The 21,921-nt window shown below is 36.2% G+C and overlaps 3 protein-coding genes across 4 annotated transcripts in view; 2 read left to right on the forward strand and 1 right to left on the reverse strand.

Moving 5' to 3' along the window:
* The first annotated feature begins 365 nt into the window (after positions 1 to 365).
* LOC138325378 (membrane progestin receptor beta-like) lies at positions 366 to 3,068 on the forward strand. Of its 2 annotated transcripts, none has more exons than XM_069271004.1 (2): positions 366 to 832; positions 1,274 to 3,068. In XM_069271004.1, the coding sequence occupies exon 2, from the start codon at positions 1,282 to 1,284 to the stop codon at positions 2,281 to 2,283; it is 1,002 nt and encodes a 333-aa protein (XP_069127105.1). In that variant the 5' UTR covers positions 366 to 832; positions 1,274 to 1,281; the 3' UTR covers positions 2,284 to 3,068. The 2 variants fall into 2 exon arrangements, with proteins under 2 accessions (XP_069127105.1, XP_069127104.1); XM_069271003.1 differs by lacking the exon at positions 366 to 832 and adding an exon at positions 874 to 1,157.
* Positions 3,069 to 8,960: 5,892 nt separating this feature from the next.
* LOC138325379 (LITAF domain-containing protein-like) lies at positions 8,961 to 14,048 on the reverse strand. The gene is made up of 3 exons (XM_069271005.1): positions 13,926 to 14,048; positions 12,429 to 12,660; positions 8,961 to 10,135 (listed from the first exon to the last, which is right to left on the reverse strand). Exons 1-3 carry the CDS (start codon positions 13,981 to 13,983, stop codon positions 10,027 to 10,029), a joined length of 399 nt encoding a protein of 132 aa, XP_069127106.1. The 5' UTR covers positions 13,984 to 14,048; the 3' UTR covers positions 8,961 to 10,026.
* A 4,754-nt stretch (positions 14,049 to 18,802) lies between these two features.
* LOC138325381 (putative ferric-chelate reductase 1 homolog) overlaps positions 18,803 to 21,921 on the forward strand; it is a gene marked incomplete in the record, with an annotated part of 37,933 nt that continues 34,814 nt past the window's right edge. Inside the window, 1 exon segment of the mRNA XM_069271007.1 lies at positions 18,803 to 19,150.

Below are 21,921 nucleotides of genomic sequence, written 5' to 3' on the forward strand. Positions count from 1 at the left end.
TCTGTCCTATGGCTGGTCTAACATAATCAGGCCGGGTTATTCTGTCCTATGACTGGTCTACCATAACCAGGCCGGGTTATTCTGTCCTATATCATCTACCGTAACCAGATCGGGTTATTCTGTCCTATGGCTGGTCTACCATAACCAGGCCGGGTTATTCTGTCCTGTGGCTGGTCTACCATAACCAGGCCGGGTTATTCTGTCCAATATTGTCTACCACAACCACACCGGGTTATTCTGCCCTAAGACTGGTCTACTTTACCCAGACCGAATTATTCTGTCCTATGACTGGGCTACCATAACCAGGCAGGGTCATTCTGTCCTATGACTGGTCGATTATAACCAGGCCGGGTTATTCTGTCCTAAGACCGGTCTACCATAACCAGGTCTGGTTTTTCTGTCCTCCTATGACTGGTCGACCATAACCTGGCCAGGTTATTCTGTCCTATGGCTGGTCGACCATAACCAGACCGGGTTATTCTGTCCTATGACTGGTCTACCGTGACTGGAGTGACTAATAGACAGAACTGGCCGATATACACATACATGCCAAGATCACAAACTATGGAAGAGCCAGCAGGCTCATTGCATTGGAAATTGAAAACCATGATCATATCAAAGTACATTGTACGATTCTTGGGTGCGTTAACAAATAAGAGTGACGCTTAATTCATTACCTCAAACCTAACGTTCACAGTGACGTTTAACAGGATTAAAGTGACTGGTGAAGCATTCGATAATCTGATAAGTTAGATTGGCCAGACATTAACGGGCGGGCTTTATACAATACATGGTGATCGGATTGTGACCTAGCATTGTACATAGGATATAGGTATGTATATATGTTTTAATACACATACCAATAGATTACTAGTAGCCCAATATAAAAATAATTGGTTGGTATACCTGAGTGCATTCATACTGTACTACTATTGTAAGAAGTGTCGCTATATATCACTTTGAAACAATACGCTATTAAACATATCGTGATTTTGCTGTCCCCGGTGAACATGGATTATGATATACTAGTACATAAACGATTCCGCTTTTCTGAAATACATCCGAGTGTGGGGCGTAACTTGTTGTAACTTCCTTTCGTCGTATCCGTGCCAGCGTTGGGTATACTTGATTTGGGATGTGAACTCAATGACAACAAGGTATGTAGCTAATACACCACATGTGCTTCCCTCTGGTTTAACTCAATCAAAATCACTTTGAAGTACATGTATGCTAATATTTCCACATCAATAAAGAATATGAATTCTTGTTACAGACAACAGAATGTCAACCTCTATGGTTCCCACGACATCAAAGCAAGGTGTACCGGAAATATTCCACGTACCACATGTGGAGACTGGGTTTCGTACACCTCATCAACCCTGGAGTTACTATCTCTACAGTTTCTTCCAAAAACACAACGAATGTCTGAACTGCTGGACCCACCTGTTGGGTATGTGTTTGACCCTCCTTCGGGCCTCGCAATTTGCAGAGAGACACGACCTCATAGAAGACCCTCATATGTGGCCCCTAACAGCCGGTCTTATCGCTATGGCGATTATGTACTTCTGCAGCACGATAAATCATTGTTTCTCTAGTAAATCAGAACTTGTATTTTATACAACTGCTATGATAGATTATGCAGGTATTGGCATATTCGGTGTGGGTGGTGTCGTCCTCCATTACCACTATTGCCATGACGACGCTTTAGTGACATCGTGGCAACGAGCTGCAGCCGTTGCCTCAAGTGTTGCCATGGGAATACTCATGTGTTTAAGCTGTAGCGTAACCATGTTCATATACGAACCGCCCTATCCTTTTGCGCGGACACTTTGGCAAATATCGTCTGCACTCGCTCTTTATTTGTTGAACAGCGTCCCAATTGTGCTCAGACTTCTCCAGTACGGCAGTGGTGACATATGGCATTCAAGTCTTGATCACCATACACAACAAATGATATGGTCAGCTGCAGCAGCATTCTTCTTCGGAGCGGACATTCCTGAACGCTTCTTACCTGGGAGGTTTGACTTTGTTGGCCATAGCCACCAGATATTCCATATTTGTGTCATCATGATGGCCGAGAAACAACTAGAGGGCATCACCCACGAACTAGAGCGACTCGGTCCAAAGTTTTCAACCATGGCTCTCCCGACATTCTGGAATAGTATAGGGGCGGTGATACTGGGGATTGTATTCAACGGACTCTTGGTTATAAGTTGTCATTTCTACGTTAGAAAAATGTTCTACGTTAGAAACATGGTAGATAAAAAGACGAAAATTCAGTAACTGCAAACGTTGACACGAGTCACACGATACTGATATTTTAATAGCCCGAGATACTCTGACGCTGACATCAGACTTAAACATTATGACAAATTGATGTCTGAAGTAGGTCCAGAGCGTACTACTATTTCAAAAGATGGAACTTGGCGACAACATTTAGTATCGGGCCAATTAACCGATCATCTCCGATTCAGACTGATCACAGAGAAGCGCCACTTACTTTGGTCTTTTCAACAAATGAATGATTTATCTACACATATATCCCTCGAGATTAGAGGCGATTTGCAAACTATGAGAAAATGGCGACGACGAGGATGGAAATTTAAAGTTACGGAAAAAAGCTATTGTATAGACATAACATATCGTGCATGTATGATTGCTATGAGCAGATATATTATTGATTTGTTGAAAAGATCAAGGTCAGTGACCCTTCTTGGTGGTCACGTATTGTAAGCCGTCTGAATCAGAGATGACCTGGCTCAATACCAAACGGAGTCGACGAGTTCCACTTTTTGATATTGCAATGCGCTCTGGCCCTACACCAGACATATATCTGTCATAACGTCTGAGTATCCCAGACTAAACTACATTGTACACCGAGGGATTTACTCATGTGGGTGTCTATACTACTTGTGGTGGGACTTGTAATAACAAATTATGTCGTGGGAAAGTTCTAGAAGACAATTGAATTTTCTGGGTATAAGATTACACTGACTGTGATATTTTCATAAAAATTTTGAAGTTCTGATATATACAATACATTTTGATAAATGTTACCATATTGTTAATTTCTTGAGTATTGCTTTTTTAGTCTATAAATTTGGTAAGGAGTTGCAAACCAACAACAACATCCGAAAGAGAAATAAAAATAAAAATGGCGCGGTTTCGGATGTATAATGATGGAACCGTGGAAATATAGGGGCAGAAAACAAAGTATGATCATGATACGATTATGTATAAAATTATTGAAAAACACAACCTAAACCAGCATGTAAAGTTAGGAATACACATGTATTGGATGAGGTTAATTACACAGGGATCTGAATATTAGTTACAGTTTACATAATAATGAACCCACCAAAGTATACTAAGACCATTTTAAACGTTTTGGGGGTTTAGATAAAAAAAAAACCGGTAAAAGTCCTATTATATAGATCAAACATCTGTAAAATCTAATTTTTTACCGATTTTTGATCTAGACCCCTACACACGTCTTAAATGGTCTATGAATGATGGGTCCATAATTATTTAAACTGTAACTAGTTCTCAGATCTCTGTGGTTAATTGGTGTGCATATTCTGATAACTGTATATAAAAATATTACTTTAAATGTGTTCAACTATCTTTATTCCATAATCTATATAGATGCCACGGCTTTGCAGACCCATGTTATGCAAAATGTCTGCAAAAATCTGACATTTATACAAAACATAAATGTATCTCCTAGACATGATACTAACAGTACTGTTAATATTTCCAAATATACACTGCATGAACAAAACGTTCCTGGTTTAAATAGTACATACTAATTATTACAGTACAACTACTGTAACAAGAGCTAATAGTACATGGAATTATCGAAATTTTCAAAATGATCAAAATCTGAAAATTAATGCTTGACACCAAGACACCTACTTTAAGACAATAACCATCACGTGATGTTATATGTTTGTTTCTTCAAGCTAAAATTCAATACGTGTCCCGTAATAACTTACTACTTCAGTAAAGCGATCTTATAAGTTTACATGTCACTCGTCTGAGGTTAGATATCTTAACAATAGGTCGGCAACTATATTAATGTAAATCTAGTGAATTATAAATACATGCGTACCTTAATAACAAAGAGAGACACTAGTGCGTAAAGTTTAAATTGAGAAATGGGGAAAACAATAGAAAGGTCTTCTAATCTGATGTAAAATCGTATTAAGAAAAAAAAGAGCAATTTAATTTTTTAAATTTTATGTTGATGTGAAATTCTTTCGGGCTGATTGATAACGTCAAATGTCTCTGCAGGTTAATACTATACAAATATTGACTTTTTGTAGGTTAATACGAGGAATTGTTCAACATGAGAAAGGTGATATTCACCTTTCAAATGTTTAACAATTCCATGTATTAACCTACAATAGTTTTGTTATATGAAACAATACAATGATACGAAATTTGCTACTTGGAACAATTTTGAAACAAGGACAGCGCAATGACTAATTAAACAAAAAAAATTAAAAAAAAATCTTCATCCACGTATCTTTCACAATTAATTGTCCAGTTTACTATTGCGTTAACGACACCATTTTGATAAAACGTAGATATTATATCTTTTTATCAGGATTATATACGTAATTCAAAATTAAACAGTAATTAAGTACAATATGCAACATCATATAACAAGGTATTCAACATGCGACATCGGAAATATGCAGAAATTTGCATTATTTACAAAACCACGCTTGATTGTGTTAAAGGGACAATTCACTCAGGCTAATTCTTTTACATAACCAAGAAGAGAAATATGACATAAATGTATTGTTCTATATTTCTTATGAAACAAATAACGTTAAACATTGACAAATTCCACGTCATTGTTAAGTATTTTAATTAATATCGTTGAAATATCAAATCGTTGATCAATACGATTATGCAGGTACAATATGGACGCTGTACCCATACCCGAGCCAAAGTCACGCACGTTAAACAAATGAACTACATAACCACTGCGAAGGTGATAAAATGATTTTGAGGCAAGATAATTCACCTAATAAGGTAAACAAACTATTGTCAGAGCGATTTAAGCAGTTATAGACAAAAGTTGCATTACTCTACGAGCAAGGGACAGGGTTCGGCATACAAGATGTTCGACCACAATGTGTAATGGCGGACAACGAGCGAGTTTGAAAATTTCACACACATGTCACCACCATTGGGTTTTCAGGCACATCACAGTAAAACCGACTGATCTAAATTCCATTAGAACTAGGTTTTTTCCGATATATGTACATATGTTAATGTTCTCTTAGAATGAATTGTCCCTTTAACGATATCAGGCACTATTTTGAAATTGTGTTGGAGTGTTTGAAGAAACGGAGATATTTATAACACAAATAACACTTGCTACAGTTACATGGAAATGTCTGGGGTACGGTGCGCTCATTGTCTTATTGAGATTGTCGTTATTGGTGACACAGCATACCATTTTCTACCTTGAAGCGAACAATTTTTCGCCATTTTAATTGCAACGGCAACCATGTACGTGACGTAGTTTCTCCCCCGTTGTATACGTAGTTGCTCATGACTATCATTTTGCTAGACGGCAAAACATCGAAATGAAGATTAGGAATACTTGCAGAAAAATCTGCATATATTAAGAGTTGTATTCTAATACTCGACAATCGATATAGAAATCCAGAAACATATATACATAGAGATTGGCAACTTCGCCAATTTCATTTACGATAGGCAGATGTACCTCTCTATGTCCCTAGGGGCTTTTAGATAAACTCTTAAATAGTTAAATACAGCAGAATAACTTTGATATGTTATAAAAGTTAAGTAATTTTCAGATGGTTTGAGTACGATTTTGGAAAGAAAAAATAATATTTTAACTTATATGTTAATAAAACAAAATGCACTTCCGGTTTTGAATGCCTGATTTTCGAAAAACCAGGTAAAATTGCTCATTTTCATACTTTCAAAAATCATATTAAATAACATCAATTGGGAAAACTGATCACATCAAACCATGATATAATGTTTAAACTTTGTGTTGATGCAAAAGTATCATGTTTAAAAGAATACACTTAAATGTAGTTAGCCTAGGGAAAATGCCTATAAACTGGAGGTCCCTCTGCCTGTCAATATAGACAAAGAAGGAGTTTCTAATCCCTATGTATATATATTTCTGAGATATCCTTGTGTTTTATGACACTTTAACTTTTTGTTTCGGAAAGGTAGTGCCACTTATTACTGGGCAAGCCATATGGATAAAGGGAAGTAACCTGTGCTGTATTGCAGATTAGCAGTGTATTCTAAAAGAAAGTAGAGCCAAAACCTTTATCTATTAGTCCCCTCCCCAGTCTTAATTGTCTACAAACTTACCATATTATAAAGAACTATTACATTTAATTTAAGATATTTCGGTATTTTTTCGGAGTTCGCCAACTGTAACAGTTACACCCCTGTAACTAACTTTTTTTAAATTTTATTTTTTGGTTTCTTTTTTAATGAAAAATCAATGACATCAGAATGAATTTACCCCAAAAAAAACCTTGTTTTCTTGACACAAATAAAATAATAACAAAACGCCTGTCTTCTTTGTCGGCGTCTTTCACATTCCATACCTTGGTTAGGGCCGGTTTCCTTGGGCCCCCGGTTTCCGTTCCGGATTTAGTACGCGTAATCCATTTCCTGTTTAAAAGTTGTTTTCAGACGAACTCTGGTTCCTCGCGATCGGACTTGTACATTTTTGGGAGAGCACACTACAGGACCCGTAAGTAGTACAAATATTGTAATAATATATGGCAAAAGACTGTTTAGAAGTATTCATATATACTTTGTCTTTTACTGGTTGTTCAAGTTAAAAATTACAATTTTATTGGGTTTGAAGTTTCAACTGTTCAAGTTTGTTGACTAAGTCTGATAGTACTGCAACTTTGACAGTTTAACTGTGTGTTAGGCTTATGGCTGTAATATGAATTTAAGGCAAGCCTCAGAAGAGCGCAGCTACATAGGCCTATAAAAGATCATAACATCATAACTCTATATTATCTATATTTTTCTACGAGATTAACAATAAAATATTTCACTGACATGCAAATACTATCGATAGTTAGAAAGAATTCAAAACAATCCAAATGGAATAGTTCAATATACTTCAATTTTGTTTTTATCAGATATGCAGAGAAAACTTGGCAACATGCCATGCTATCAAAATATGCGCGAATCTGTGCCGTCATCTTGTGACGTCACTGAGAACATACACAGTATATATTGGATAACTACATTTATTGCGTTGTTCTTGTATATGTGTAAATTAAAACTACTTACAGTAATTTTAAAGCGTATACTGATAACACATTTATTTTATTTATTTATTTCAAATCTCGTCGTGCTGATAACGAGAATTAAAACATGGCTGTCTACATGGAGGCGCGAGACTTTTCCCGCGGGACACAATTTCAAAGTCCAAGGGTTACTGGAGTGTATTGGGATCTATATGCTCACACACGTGTTATGTTTCGTAGAGCTTTGCTCTACGCGGCCTTCTGCCGCGCAGAGAGCTGCGCTCTTATAATTAGTAGGTCTTTGGTAGCTGCATTCTATCCTGATTTAACTAACGAATAAGTATAAATCGGACAGTTGTCAATGGTTAACGTTTGTCAAGTTTGCATGGGGTTTTACTGTATTCTGTTTTTAGCCCACCAACATCAGATGGTTGGCTATTCAAATCGCATTTCGTCCATGGTACGTTCATAAACAATACTTATTACCGTCATTTCTTGAGAAGTCCTCTATAGTTATTTCTCAAATTTTACATGCATGGTTCCCTTGTTCCCTAGGAGTGTCATGGTGATTTTGAGACTGATCAGAAAAACAATATGGCCGCCAGGCAGCCATCTTGGATTTTGATAGTTTGTTACAACTATTTCTTAGGAGGTAGTCAGGGGTAGAAATAAATATTGGTTTTAGCTGGACCAAAGGGCTTGTCCAATAGCAAATATACTGGGCCTTCACTGGCTTCAGTGATTTAAGTGGCCCTGATATTTGGGACCTGTAAAAAATTTTGAAAAATGTAGAAACCCTCTGGTGCATTGAAGAGTATTTTTAACCTAAAAATTCAGCATTTGAATTAGTGTGTTTTTAGATCACATGGCCCGAAGGGCTGGTACATGCTTATGTCATGGTGTAAAACGAATTTACCCGGCCTACTATACCTTTCGGCTGGGTACGAATTGGTCCCTATGTGTCGTAGTGTCGTAACCTAAAAATTCAGCATTTGAAATTACTGTGTTTTTAGATCACATGGCCCGAAGGGCTGGTACATGCTTATGTCATGGTGTAGAATGAATATACGTACCCGGCCTACTATACCTTTCGGCCGGGTACGAATTGGTCCCTATGTGTCGTATCGGAGCACTGCCTCCGAAAATCACTCGGGCACAGTTTTCTATACTTTTTTTCAGGTTTCCAATGATTTTATGCGTATACATGCATTTACATAGTATTTTTGTCCAAAACAAACAGAACTACCATTCTTAATATCTACCGTACCACTCACAAGATGTAAATTTCACAATTTGTGGACTTATCATATAAATTCCCTTCAGAAAGACCTCCATACGTATTATGTAAAAAAATAATGCATCGATGAGAATTTGATATTTTATGTGGTTCAGTTTTATTTCCTAGTAGGTAAGCGATATCAAACAAGTACAATAAAATGTAAACAAACGTTTTATAATGGTTTGCATATAATCATTACTTTGCTCCATAAGCAGTAATATATATAGGCACCAAATTTAGCTCTAAAGAGCTACAATATTGCAGCTAGTCATGGTGCAGCGTCCATCGTCCGTCCTTCCTCTGTGAACATTTTCTTTAAATCGCTACTAGTCCTAGAGTGTTTCATGGAATGTAAACAAATTTGGCCAGAAACATCCTTTGGAGAAGGGGAACAGTTATAATTTGTATAAATTTTGCTTTATTTTTCAAGATTTTCATGATTACACAGCTGGTTAAGTTGTTCACAACAATGACCTTAATTTTTCAGCTGAATATATGACTATGTATCACGATATACACATTGTATGATGAATTAGGTGTATCTTTATTGATATCTTTCAAAAAATGATATTTTTTTTCTTTTTTGAAATGAATGGATTTAAAAAAAGAAATGAAATGGTATATATTAATAATAGTCTTTTATTAATAAGAATAAATATTAGAGGTTTCTTGCACTGATTAAAGTAAAAAAGGAAAATTCACAATTTAAAGAAGTATCAGGAAATAAAAAAATATATTGAAATTTAATGGAATTTTCAGTTACAGTATTCAACCCAATAAGCCCCCTATCCCTATCAGAGCCCCTTCCCTTCCTTTGGCTTCAATTTCACTTACTTCAAATTAATGCAGACTAAAAATATGAAAACTGTGTTAGTTTCTTTACTGATTCATTTTGCAAATTGATTTATGGTTTCCTTTGTAGAATAATTTGAAGAAAGGCTAGTCCAAATTTGTTTCTATTAAACACCATCTTATTTGCTTCAATATTTCAAGCACCCAGGATCTTATTGGGTCAAATATGGTAAACAAATTTTCATATATGTTCACATAAAAAGTTATTATTAAACTATTGTTCTATGTAAAATAGCTGCACTAAGGTGTGCAAGCTTGGTCAAAGAAACAGTATTTAAAGTAACCATCAGTCAGTTATACTGGTATTATAAATAGAAATTTCAAGACACTTTTTGATTAAATTGTCCCTTTAAGTAGAACTATCTGTTCTGGTAGCTTTTAATAATACTACATTGTCTCTTTGTATGGTAATCATTTAATATTGTTATAGGTCTATATTTTTCTGTCAAAAAATACTGAAGAAAGAAAATTACATTTTGTTAAACAACAACAACAGATGATTAAAATGTCTTTAATTTATCACAGTAAAAGTATTGCGAAACAGAAACCTCTTGTCAGTGTCAAGAAGGTTCCTTCCATCCATAGTCAATGTGAGATGACCAATCAAACCCTCCGTTACATCTTGGTGTAGCGTCCCAGCTTTGTTTGACAGTTGGGACAATTGTGGATAACATCCTTGCAGCTGTCCATGAAGAAAGGTATGATGAAACAACCAAGAACACCACTGAAATAGTCACAAAGAAAACGCTTTGTTCAAAAACCAAACGTATCGCAATGTGATCAAAAAGTTTCTCTTTTGATCATTTTTAGCTCACCTGGCATCGAAAGGCCGGTGAGCTTATGTCATGGTGCGGCGTCAGTTGTCCGTCCGTCTGTCCGTCCCTTCAATCATCCATCCGTCAACATTTCCTTTAAATTGTTACAAGTCAAAGAGTTCTGCATGGAATGTAACGAAATTTGGCCGGAAACATCCTTGTGGGAAGGGGAACAGAGTTTGTATAAATTTTTGCTCTGACCCCCAGGGGCAGGAGGGGCGGGGCCCAATAGGGAAAATAGAGGTAAACCCTTTAAATGGACACTTGTCATTAAGTTCTGCATGGAATGTAATGAAATTTGGCCAGAAGCATTCTTGCGGGAAGGTAAACAGAGTTTGTATAAATTTTGGCTCTGACTCCCCAGGGGTAGGAGGGGCGGGGCCCAATAGGGGAAATAGAGGTAAATCCTTCAAATCCCTACTGGTCATAGCGTTCTGCATTGAATGTAACCAAATTTGGTGAGAAACATTCTTGGAGGAAGGGGAACAGAATTTGTATAAATTTTGGCTCTGACTCCCCAGGGGCAGGAGGGGTGGGCCCAATAAAGGAAATAGAGGTAAATACTTTAAATCGATACTTGTCATAGAGTTCTGTATGGAATGTAACCAAATTTGGCTAGAAACATCCTTGTGGGAAGGGGAACAGAGTTTGTATAAATTTTGGCTCTCATTCCCTGGGGCAGGAGGGTCAGAGCCCAATAGGGGAAATAGAGGTAAATCCTTTAAATCGCTACTTATTATAGATTTCTGCTTAGAATGTAACCAAATTTGGTGAGAAACATCCTTGGAGGAAGGGGAACAGAATTTGTATAAATTTTGGCTCTGACCCTCAGGAGGCAGGAGGGGCGGGGCCCAATAGGGGAAATAGGGGTTAAACCTTTAAATCGCAACTTGTCATAGAGTTCTGCATGGAATGTAACCAAATTTGGCCAGAAACATCCTCAGGATTTAGGATAAATGGAATGGTTAGGGCGCCATGAATATTTATCTTTCTGACGGCCTTGAAAGGGGATTATTGTGAACTCAACTTTGGTAGCAAGACATTTATTGGTCACACTTTTCCTTTTCTGAGAGGTTTAAGAAGTATGCAGTAAGTTAGTTTTTTTTTTTTAAATTTTGCCTTTGTCTATGAGCTTCCCACAAGGATGTTTCGGTTACATTCAATGCAGAACTCTATGAATAGTAGTGATTTACAGGATTTACCTCTATTTCCCCTATTGGGCACATGCACCCCCCTCTCCTGCCCCCAGGGGGTCAGAGCCAAAATTTATACAAACTACAATTTATAGATGAAAAGGTCTTAAATTGTTTTATAAAAATTGTGAATTATATGACTCTGGGGTCTCATGTTTCCCCTGGGGAGGGGGTCAAGTTTACTTTATATAGGAAAAACACATTTATGAACATTATTTGCTCAATTTTCATAAAAAATGAGTCAAACTTGATTAGAATTATAATCCTGAGATACAGCATTTTAACATCCAAATCGGTCCCCCCATACACCAAATTCTCAGGCCTTCTGTGCTCGCAAAATCCTCAAATTCCATCCTAAAACTCATCTCAGTCGTTCTTTATCATAATATTCCCCAGGGGATACCCTTTATTTGCGTATTCATTAATTTCCTGTTAGTGACACCACTGTTTATAGTTATGTACAAGGATTATAGGTAATAATATATGAAAAAGGTATATCAATTACCTCCTGTGGGTGCGGGGCGCCCGAGGGGGGGGGGTGTGTTGTTACGAAATATTGAGGACCTTTGCCCCCCCATTACGTTTCATCTTTCTACGCCACTGATATACTCACCCATATTGTGTAACTCTCCCATAAGGTACCTTTTACTGTTTTATATGTGACTGTCTTATATTAGAGTACATATATAAGACAGTAAATGGTAACATATATAGGACAGTTACAGGTAATGGTCCCATAATCCGGGAGTTAAAGTACAGAAACAACAATAGATGACATCACATCTATGTTTTTGTTTTGAGATAAGATTTCCTATCTGAATTTGCATTGCTGCACAATAACACATGTTTATTAAAAACATCTACGTAGTGTGTAGTTATTTTGTTTCAATAATTCCAATTATAGATTAGCATGCAGTATTTTAAATTAAAAATGGAAAGATACCATCAGTGTATTATATTTTCTCCTCCAAACTATGATTAATGCTGGACTTTTTGGCTATAATCTTACCCAAGAAGAGCAATGATTAGACAGCACACTATTGTATTAACACCAGGAATGAAAGTCATAACAGTGACAATGTCCTGACTACAGTTAGGGCACTGCATCCTCTGTGGGGTGTCCCGGAAGGATTTCACGACAGGAAGTGATTGTTGTGGGGCTGTAGTTACCACGACCATACCCGGCTGGCCTCCCATCATCATACCGGGCTGGCCTCCCACCACCTGCTGCTGCTGCATACCTGGCAAACAATAATAATTTGTTTTTCCTTTCTGATTTAGGGAAACAGTTATAATTTCGTAGTTTCTCTTTTCTGATATGATCTTACATGTATGTATATTGTGTAGTTTTGTGGTCCTCAGATGAGGGGTATTTATTTGTACCATTTTCATGTTAGAGTAATTAAGACGCGAATTCTTACTGCAAAAAAGAAAACCAAACAAACAAAAACAAAAAGAAAAAAACAACAACAAACAAACTGGAATATAATCATTAATGAACTTTGCGATGCACTTCAGGTGAAAAGATTTCAAACGCATTTTGAATTTTCTTAACAGCCAGGATCACTTCAGAGGAAGACTACCAAACAGTCTATCACACCTTGTATATATAGGCAACATGAAACAACTGCAAGGTTGACTTTAGGTTGACATTCACGTTAAATATTATACACTGTACATATAAATTAAATATTAGTATAAAGAATGAATGAAGCAAGCCTTATAATTTACTTGGGTTTAAGAGGTATGAACTTGATTGACAATCATATTTGTTTTTTGGTATTAAAAATTCTTAGAAGCCCACTACATTTCTGCAACAGAAAGTGAAAGTTTCATAAAACAGTAATAAAATCACAAAATATTTATTGATTGTCTAATATCGGGTTACAATACCAAATTTAACAAGTGTTCCATTGTAATCTATGTTAACTGTTAAGATTCATTTCACTGTTATGCCGTCTGACGCAGTAATAATCAACTAACTTGCAATTATATTAAGACACTGACGGAAACTTGATACAACCTGCATTATGAGAATGAACATTTTATTTATTTTAATGAAATTGTTCCTAAGATGATAATTAATGGTATAGTATTAAATGTTAAGCTGATAACTTTTGCGACTTTTCAAAATTATCAATCTTGTTTTGCATACCCAGTTTAAAAATCAAAAGCCATTTTGGAAAGGTAGATAATGTATACAGGTATTCAAATCTCTATGGAAACAACAGGTACCATATATACTCAAATCTATCTCAATTCTGCCATGGTCATGCATTGATGACCTGACCTATTTATTGCTTATGAATGGTCATTTTAGTCCTGTTTCATGGCAACTTGCATGTCAACAAAAATGTTTTTCTTCATTATAAAACTATTTGGTAGAAGGAGATTATTTAATTGTTTTGTAATTTGATTCTTAATTGTTATACTATTTTTGTATTGGCAACAATGTGATACAGGTGTTTATGACAATGATGTAATCAGTTTTAATTAGAACTGTTACCTGGGTTATAGCCAGCCTGCTGTTGCATGCCAGGGTATGGCTGTACCTGTTGGGCCATAGTTATGATGTTCTTCCTCCTTGTCCTGCCTTCTGCTCTACTGTTTGTTGTTGGGGTCTTTGGATTTATTCAGTAATGTATGTCTTGACTTGACCAATGGCTATACGTTTAAGCTATTTTAATCTGTGGTCAATACTGCCCATTCCAGGACACTATTTGTTTTAATAAGGCTATTGTTGAATCAGTATCGTGTTAAGGTATATACCAGCAGTAAAAGGGGTCGGTTGGACAAATATTTACTGGCATTGTTTAGCAACTGTACACAGTATGAGGTGAAGACCATCAGAAGTTTTAATAATACACCTTGTATGTAATGCTCCTAACTGAATTACTGTTTCTAGGGGTAGAAATTGGCATTGTTTTGGTTAAGTCTGTAATGGTATTCTTGGTCAATAACTGTGTTATTTATGTACATTGTAAAAGGTTTGTCAAGATCACTTCAAGACACCAAACACCATTTGGAAATATCAACTGCAAACATGAACAGGTTAAGATTTAAAATGTACTCAAAACATTATACACCGAAGAGTAAATAGTCAATATCGAGCATAACAGATACAGAGAGATATTTTATCATGACAGATACAGAAACATTTATTTTAAAACAACGTGACTAGCGCTTGTGTTAATGTTATTTGGTATACTATATGTGTAGGACTTGCTTTACAATGACATCTAGTGGTGACCTCTTGAACCATTTCATTCATAATCTTCCTATAATAAATTCCCTATTCATTGAATAATATTCCATTGGACCAATCAGAAGGTGATTTGGTATACTCTTTGTGTAGGACTTGCCCTACAATGACATCTAGTGGTGACCTTTGAATCATTTCATTCATAATCTTCCATTCATAAATTTCCTATTCATTAAATTACATTCCATTGGACCAATTAGAAGGGGATTTCAATTGGTTTACTATATATGTATGACTTGCCCTACATTGGAGTACAATGACATCTGGTGGTGACAACTTGAGCTATTTCATAAATTCCCAATTCATTAAATAATATTTCATTGGACCAATCAGAAGGCAATTTAAATTGGTATACTTTATGTGTAGGACTTGCTCTTGTACATCGGCCTACAATGACATCTAATGGACCATTTCATTCAATATCTTCCATTCATGTATTCCCTATTTATTAGCCCACCATCATCAGATGGTGGGCTATTCAAATCGCCTTTCGTCCGTGGTCCGTCCGTCCGTCCGTCCGTCCGTCCGTCCTCCTCCGTCGTCCGTCCTTCCGTCCGTCCGTCCGTCCGTCCGTTAACAATTCTTGTTACCGCTATTTCTCAGAAAGTACTGAAGGGATCTTTCTCAAATTTCATATGTTGGTTCCCCTAGGACCCTAGTTGTGCATATTGCATTTTGCGACTGATCGGTCAACAAGATGGCCGACAGGCGGCCATCTTGGATTTTGATAGTTAAAGTTTGTTACCGCTATTTCTCAAAAAATGCAGAAGGGATCTTTCTCAAATTTCATATGTAGGTTCCCCTAGGACCCTAGTAGTGCATATTGCATTTCGGGACCAATCGGTCAACAAGATGGCCGACAGGCGGCCATCTTGGATTTTGATAGTTAAAGGTTGTTACCGCTATTTCTCAAAAAGTGCTGAAGGGATCTTTCTCAAATTTCATATACAGGTTCCCCCAGGACCCTAGTTGTGCATATTGCATTTTGGGACCAATCAGTCAACAAGATGGCCGACAGGCGGCCATCTTGGATTTTGATAGTTAAAAGTTTGTTAACGCTATTTCTCAAAAAGAACTGAAGGGATCTTTCTCAAATTTCATATGTAGGTTCACCTAGGACCCTAGTTGTGCATATTGCATTTTGGGACCGATCAGTCAACAAGATGGCCGACAGGCGGCCATCTTGGATTTTGATAGTTAAAGTTTGTTACCGCTATTTCTCAAAAAGTACTGAAGAGATCTTTCTCAAATTTCATATATAGGTTCCCTAGGGCCCTAGTTGTGTATGTTGCATTTTGGGACCGATCAGTCAACAAGATGGCCGACAGGCGGCCATCTTGGATTTTGATAGTTTAAGTTTGTTACCGCTATTTCTCAAAAAGTACTGAAGAGATCTTTCTCAAATTTCATATATAGGTTCCCTAGGGCCCTAGTTGTGTATGTTGCATTTTGGGACTGATCGGTGAACAAAATGGCCGACAGGCGGCCATCTTGGATTTTGATAGTTAAAGTTTGTTACCGCTATTTCTCAAAAAGTACTGAAGGGATCTTTCTCAAATTTCATATGTAGGTTCCCCTAGAACCCTAGTTGTGCATATTGCATTTTGGGACCGATCGGTGAACAAGATGACCTACCGACGGCCATCTTGGATTTTAATAGTTAAAGTTTGTTATCGCTATTTCTCAGAAAGTACTGAAGGGATCTTTCTCAAATTCCAAGCATAGTTTCCCCTTGTACCCTAGTTGTGCATAGTACCTTTAAGGACTGCTCCATAATGCTTTGTGGGACTGATCGGTAAAAAAGATGGCCAACCAGCCGCCATCTTAGATTTCATTGTTGAAGTTTGTTACCACTTTTTCTTAGAAAGTACTATAGCGATCTGTCTCAAATTTTATATGTAGTGTGTTTGAAAAAGTTTGAAAAGCAGGGAAAAGATCCTCTTTCCATTGTCAGACATAAATCATTCTTTGGTGGGCGCCAAGATCCCTCTGGGATCTCTTGTGTTTGGTATTACAGTATTATACAGTGCCACCATTAAATACTGTGTTTGGTATATAACAGTGCCACTATTAATATTGTGTTCAGTATATAACAGTGTCACCATTAATATTGTGTTTGTATATAACAGTGTCACCATTAATATATTGTTTGGTATATAACAGTGCCACTATTAAAATTGTGTTCAGTATATAACAGTGTCACCATTAATATTGTGTTTGTATATAACAGTGCCACCATTAATATTGTGTTTGGTATATAACAGTGCCACCATTAATATTGTGTTTGGTATATAACAGTGCCACTATTAATATTGTGTGTTCAGTATATAACAGTGTCACCATTAATAATATACTAAGTATATAACAGTGCCACCATCAATATTGTTTTCAGTATATAACAGTGCCACTATTATTATTGTGTTTGGTATGTAACAGTGCCACCATTAATATTGTGTTCAGTATATAACAGTGCCACCATTAATATTGTGTTCAGTATATAACAGTGCCACTATTAATATTGTGTTCAGTATATAACAGTGCCACCATTAATATTGTGTTTGGTATATAACAGTGCCACCATTAATATTGTGTTCAGTATATAACAGTGCCACCATTAATAATGTGTTCAGTATATAACAGTGCCACCATTAATATTGTGTTCAGTATATAACAGTGCCACCATTAATATTGTGTTCAGTATATAACAGTGCCACCATTAATATTGTGTTCAGTATATAACAGTGCCACCATTAATATTGTGTTCAGTATATAACAGTGCCACCATTAATATTTGTGTTCAGTATATAACAGTGCCACTATTAATATTGTGTTTGGTATGTAACAAAGCCACCATTAATATTGTGTTTGGTATATAACAGTGCCACTATTAATATTGTGTTCAGTATATAACAGTGCCACCATTAATATTGTGTTCAGTATATAACAGTGCCACCATTAATATTGTGTTCAGTATATAACAGTGCCACCATTAATATTGTGTTCAGTATATAACAGTGCCACCATTAATATTGTGTTCAGTATATAACAGTGCCACCATTAATATTGTGTTCAGTATATAACAGTGCCACTATTAATATTGTGTTTGGTATGTAACAAAGCCACCATTAATATTGTGTTTGGTATATAACAGTGCCACCATTAATATTGTGTTCAGTATATAACAGTGTCACCATTAATATTGTGTTTGGTATATAACAGTGCCACCATTAATATTGTGTTCAGTATATAACAGTGCCACCATTAATATTGTGGTCAGTATATAACAGTGCCACCATTAATGTTGTGTTCAATTACATGGAAATTAAATTATAAATCTTCAAATTCCTTGAGGATTAGAAGCACCAAACCTGTATTAAATAACAAACCAGGTGAGAGATATGGGCCCTTTGTGTATTTTTTCTTGTAACAAGCATTTTCAAAAATCTGATATAAAGTGTACATTTTTAATGATTTACTGATATAAAGCATTTCGAATCCTGATATACATTTGTATAGGCATGCACATAATAAAAAAATTATTTGTAACTGGTGAGGAGAAAATGTAGCGGCAAGTCAGGGATTCAAACATGGGAGCTCCAGACACTAGCCAATAATGCTCTACTGATTGAGCTACCAGCTGGTCACCGATGATTAAGTCAATCCAATACTGTTACAATTTAAAGTGTATGAATTAGCACCATTGTAATTAATAAAAAATATAACTTGTGAAAATATTATTTAGCTAACATGAATCTGGATGTAAAACAAGTTGGAAGCTCAGGCCTCAACATCAGTGGCTATGCTTACAGTGAATTATGAGTGGTGTAACCTGGGGGTATTGTTTAACTGGTCAGTGATGTGTGACCATGCTACCATCCATGTAAACACTGTTGGTCAAGGTAACAATGATTGAGTTATATACTGGTTGTACATGGGTATAATGTGTACAGTAACAGAGCTGCCAGAAATAGCTCACTGTCAAAGTGGAACACCTCCTACAGTTTGTTATTCAAGTCTGTTGTCTAATATATTATTACAGTAGATTATATTCAGAAGCACCTTTGGTTTCCCCTCGGCAGGCCCCAGTTATACAATAAAGGAGTGTGAAGTTTTATACACTGACTAAAATGTATTTGGCTGTGGGAGTTACAGGATTAACATAAATACACAAATTGTGGTGTAACTGTTGGGTTAATACACAAAGCACTGTGTTTAGTAAAGTCCTCTACTCAGTAGCATGTTATGTTTAGGCTAGCCACATACTTCTCTCTCTGTAGCCTTGTGAATCATGGGGTCAGGCTGTAGGAGGGGTCAAAGGTCATAGAGTGGAGGTCAGGCCTACCTTGTTTGGATGTGAAACAGTATACCCTCTTTCAATATGGAGGATGCATGTAGCTGAGTGAGAGGAATAAGTAAACGTTGGAAGTTATTCCAGGGAAATCAGTTTTAAATCTGAATTTTAAAGTGAGGTAAGTTATTGGCCTGTACACTTATGAAGTGATGTGTATTAATGTGTGTCGACATATGTCTGTTGTTGCTCTCAGTTTCTGTGTAATAAGTGTGTATAATGGTATAGAGTGTAGTGTGTTGTGTATTATATAGATGACAGTCAAGTAGTGAATCTGTCCCAGCTCTATATCAACAACCTGTGTGTTCAGAAACCTGTACAGACTGACATTAATACTCTCAGCCTGATATAGTCTATTGGGTATCCTATGTCTCCTGAACAAACATTAACCTTTAACTTCCATTATATTGACATGGTGTGGGCCTGCTACAAAAAGACTATTTCATTATTCATTTATCAAGTACATATAGCTATAGGTCCTGATGATAACATATTCTATATTCCAGAATTCGAAGTTGATGAAATCTAGAGAAAAATGTATTTATCTGATATATGATATAAAAAGAATCAAGATGAACACTATATATATATACATTTATAAACATTTTACTCTAACTTTTTGATCATATGTGAAATTTACATCCAAAATTTGACAGGATGACAATTTAAAGTTGAAAAAAATATTTTGGAAATCTATTTTTCTTTTTCCAATTTAAGAGTAGTCTATTAACCCTCCACCAGGGACCAGGAGGGGACTATTATTTGCATTCATGTGTCCATCTGTTCCTACTTTGGCTGGCCATAGGCTCTAGCTGTTCCTTTAATAAATAAGTACCAATTAGCTCTCGCAATAGAATATTCATACTTGGTATACAGTGTACTTGTCGCACATGCTAAAACTGGGTCACTGTGCCCTATATTTTGACCTTTGACTTTATTTAAAGATAAAAATTGTCTGGTCTGTATTTCCTAGACTATAATTAAGGCATTAGAGCTTCATACTTAGCACTATTGGTACATGCATACCACCAGCGGGGTTTGTGGACCAACCTGCTCGCTAAACTGAGACGCTGTGCCAAAACCAGGTCACTGTGATCTATATTTTTACCTATATCTTTGACTATAATTAAAAAAACGCACTTGTATAGGTAATTGATATTCTCTTCTTTACTATCAAGCACTAAGACATCATGCTTTGTATATGTTCTTATAGGCATGTTAAATTTGTCTAACAGGTGTATAGTTATTTATATTACTCCCACACGTACACCAGACTTTACATTTACAGTTGTATTATATCATACCTGTATTTTACCTGCACACCTATTGGAAGACATTGATATGTTATTGAGTGTAAACTCTTTATGTGTTACTATGTAAAGGATAGGCTCCAGTCAAGCATTTTATTATTTCATGCTCAACTATGTACCTAATCTGAATATTTAACACTTCTGAAAGACGTACGCTACATTCCATAAACATGTATTTAGAGTAGGTTTTGATAGAAATAAAATGTTGATCTGCATATTTTTTGAAAGACAGTCAACAGGAGTTAATCTGATTCTTTTTTTTTGCGTACTGATAAATTAATTAATATTCAAAATTGGCAATTCCATATTGGTCATGAAAAGGTAATCTTTATAAATATGTATATACATGTAGAAATCAAACTGCTGATCACGCTTAAAATAGGTCCACAGTAGGTATACTGCAGGTACAAATATTTTCCAAAAATCTGAATCTATAAGTTTTATGATTGATATTATGTGTGATATTGGTGCTCAGGTACTTTATCTGATGACATCTCCAGTGTTATGTTAATCTGTCCCTCCCCCAGGTATATAGGGCTACCGATCTAGTCCACCTGTAAGTGTGTCTAAGGCTCGATCATCCTCTGGCATCTCACCATCAAAACTGAATCGATGCTACAGGAATGTTGAGCAAGACGATCTCCATGTAAATCTATAGCACTACTGTCTGATACTATCTTATCCTTAACATTTGGATTATAATGTAAGATAATTTTTTTCAAGGATTTTCAAGTTTGACTGAAAAATATTTTGTTGTATATATATCTTATATGGTCAAAGATAGGTTTAAAGAATTTGATAAAAATGAATCTGCAGTTGTATTTAAATGCAGGGGTTCTCTCCACTTCATAAAAGTCAGACAGTCTGTTCAGAATTCTTTGATAATTAGCACTTCCATCTTGTAATTTATAATGTGTACATATCTTGTAGAGAATCTGACATGTTTCTTATCTGAGTCAGCTGTTGTGTCTGGGCTATATATGATATGGTTACACTTAATTAGTTCATCAAAGAAGGGTAAAATTTGGCACCTGTGTCTGGGTCGTTATATTGACTAATTATACACACCTGTACATGTATTGGTAAGAGGTCAAGATCACAAAAGTTGGGTCAATTGTATACATGTATTATGACTTGATGAGGACTACATGTAATAGTCTACCTGTTTATAAGTATACACTTTACAAGGTTATACCTGTGTATTGTAATCCGGGTATATAGACTCCCTGGGAAGTTTCTATTGAAGTTTACCTCTGTATGGGACTATCTTGAGAGTTAATACCTGTATAACTAACAACTTCAGAGGTAAATCTAAGTTACAACACCTATATTGATGCTACAGTACCTATACCTAAACCCTTACAGTTAGCAGCTGTACCACTTATCAAGGTGTGTCATGTTGGATGTCAGTAAGACAGCCCCAGGGGACTTACCTGTGTTCAGGAGACTGACAGAAAACCCCCTCCCTGCCATTTATTATGACTGTGTAACACTGCCCGAGGGTCCACAGGCATTAGAGGTCACCTGTGTCAGGCTCTTTAGGTGTGTGTACCTATATACTGTAGACTGTACACTAGGTGAG

This window comes from Argopecten irradians, chromosome 6 (assembly GCF_041381155.1).
Source record: "Argopecten irradians isolate NY chromosome 6, Ai_NY, whole genome shotgun sequence".
NCBI lineage: Eukaryota > Metazoa > Mollusca > Bivalvia > Pectinida > Pectinidae > Argopecten > Argopecten irradians.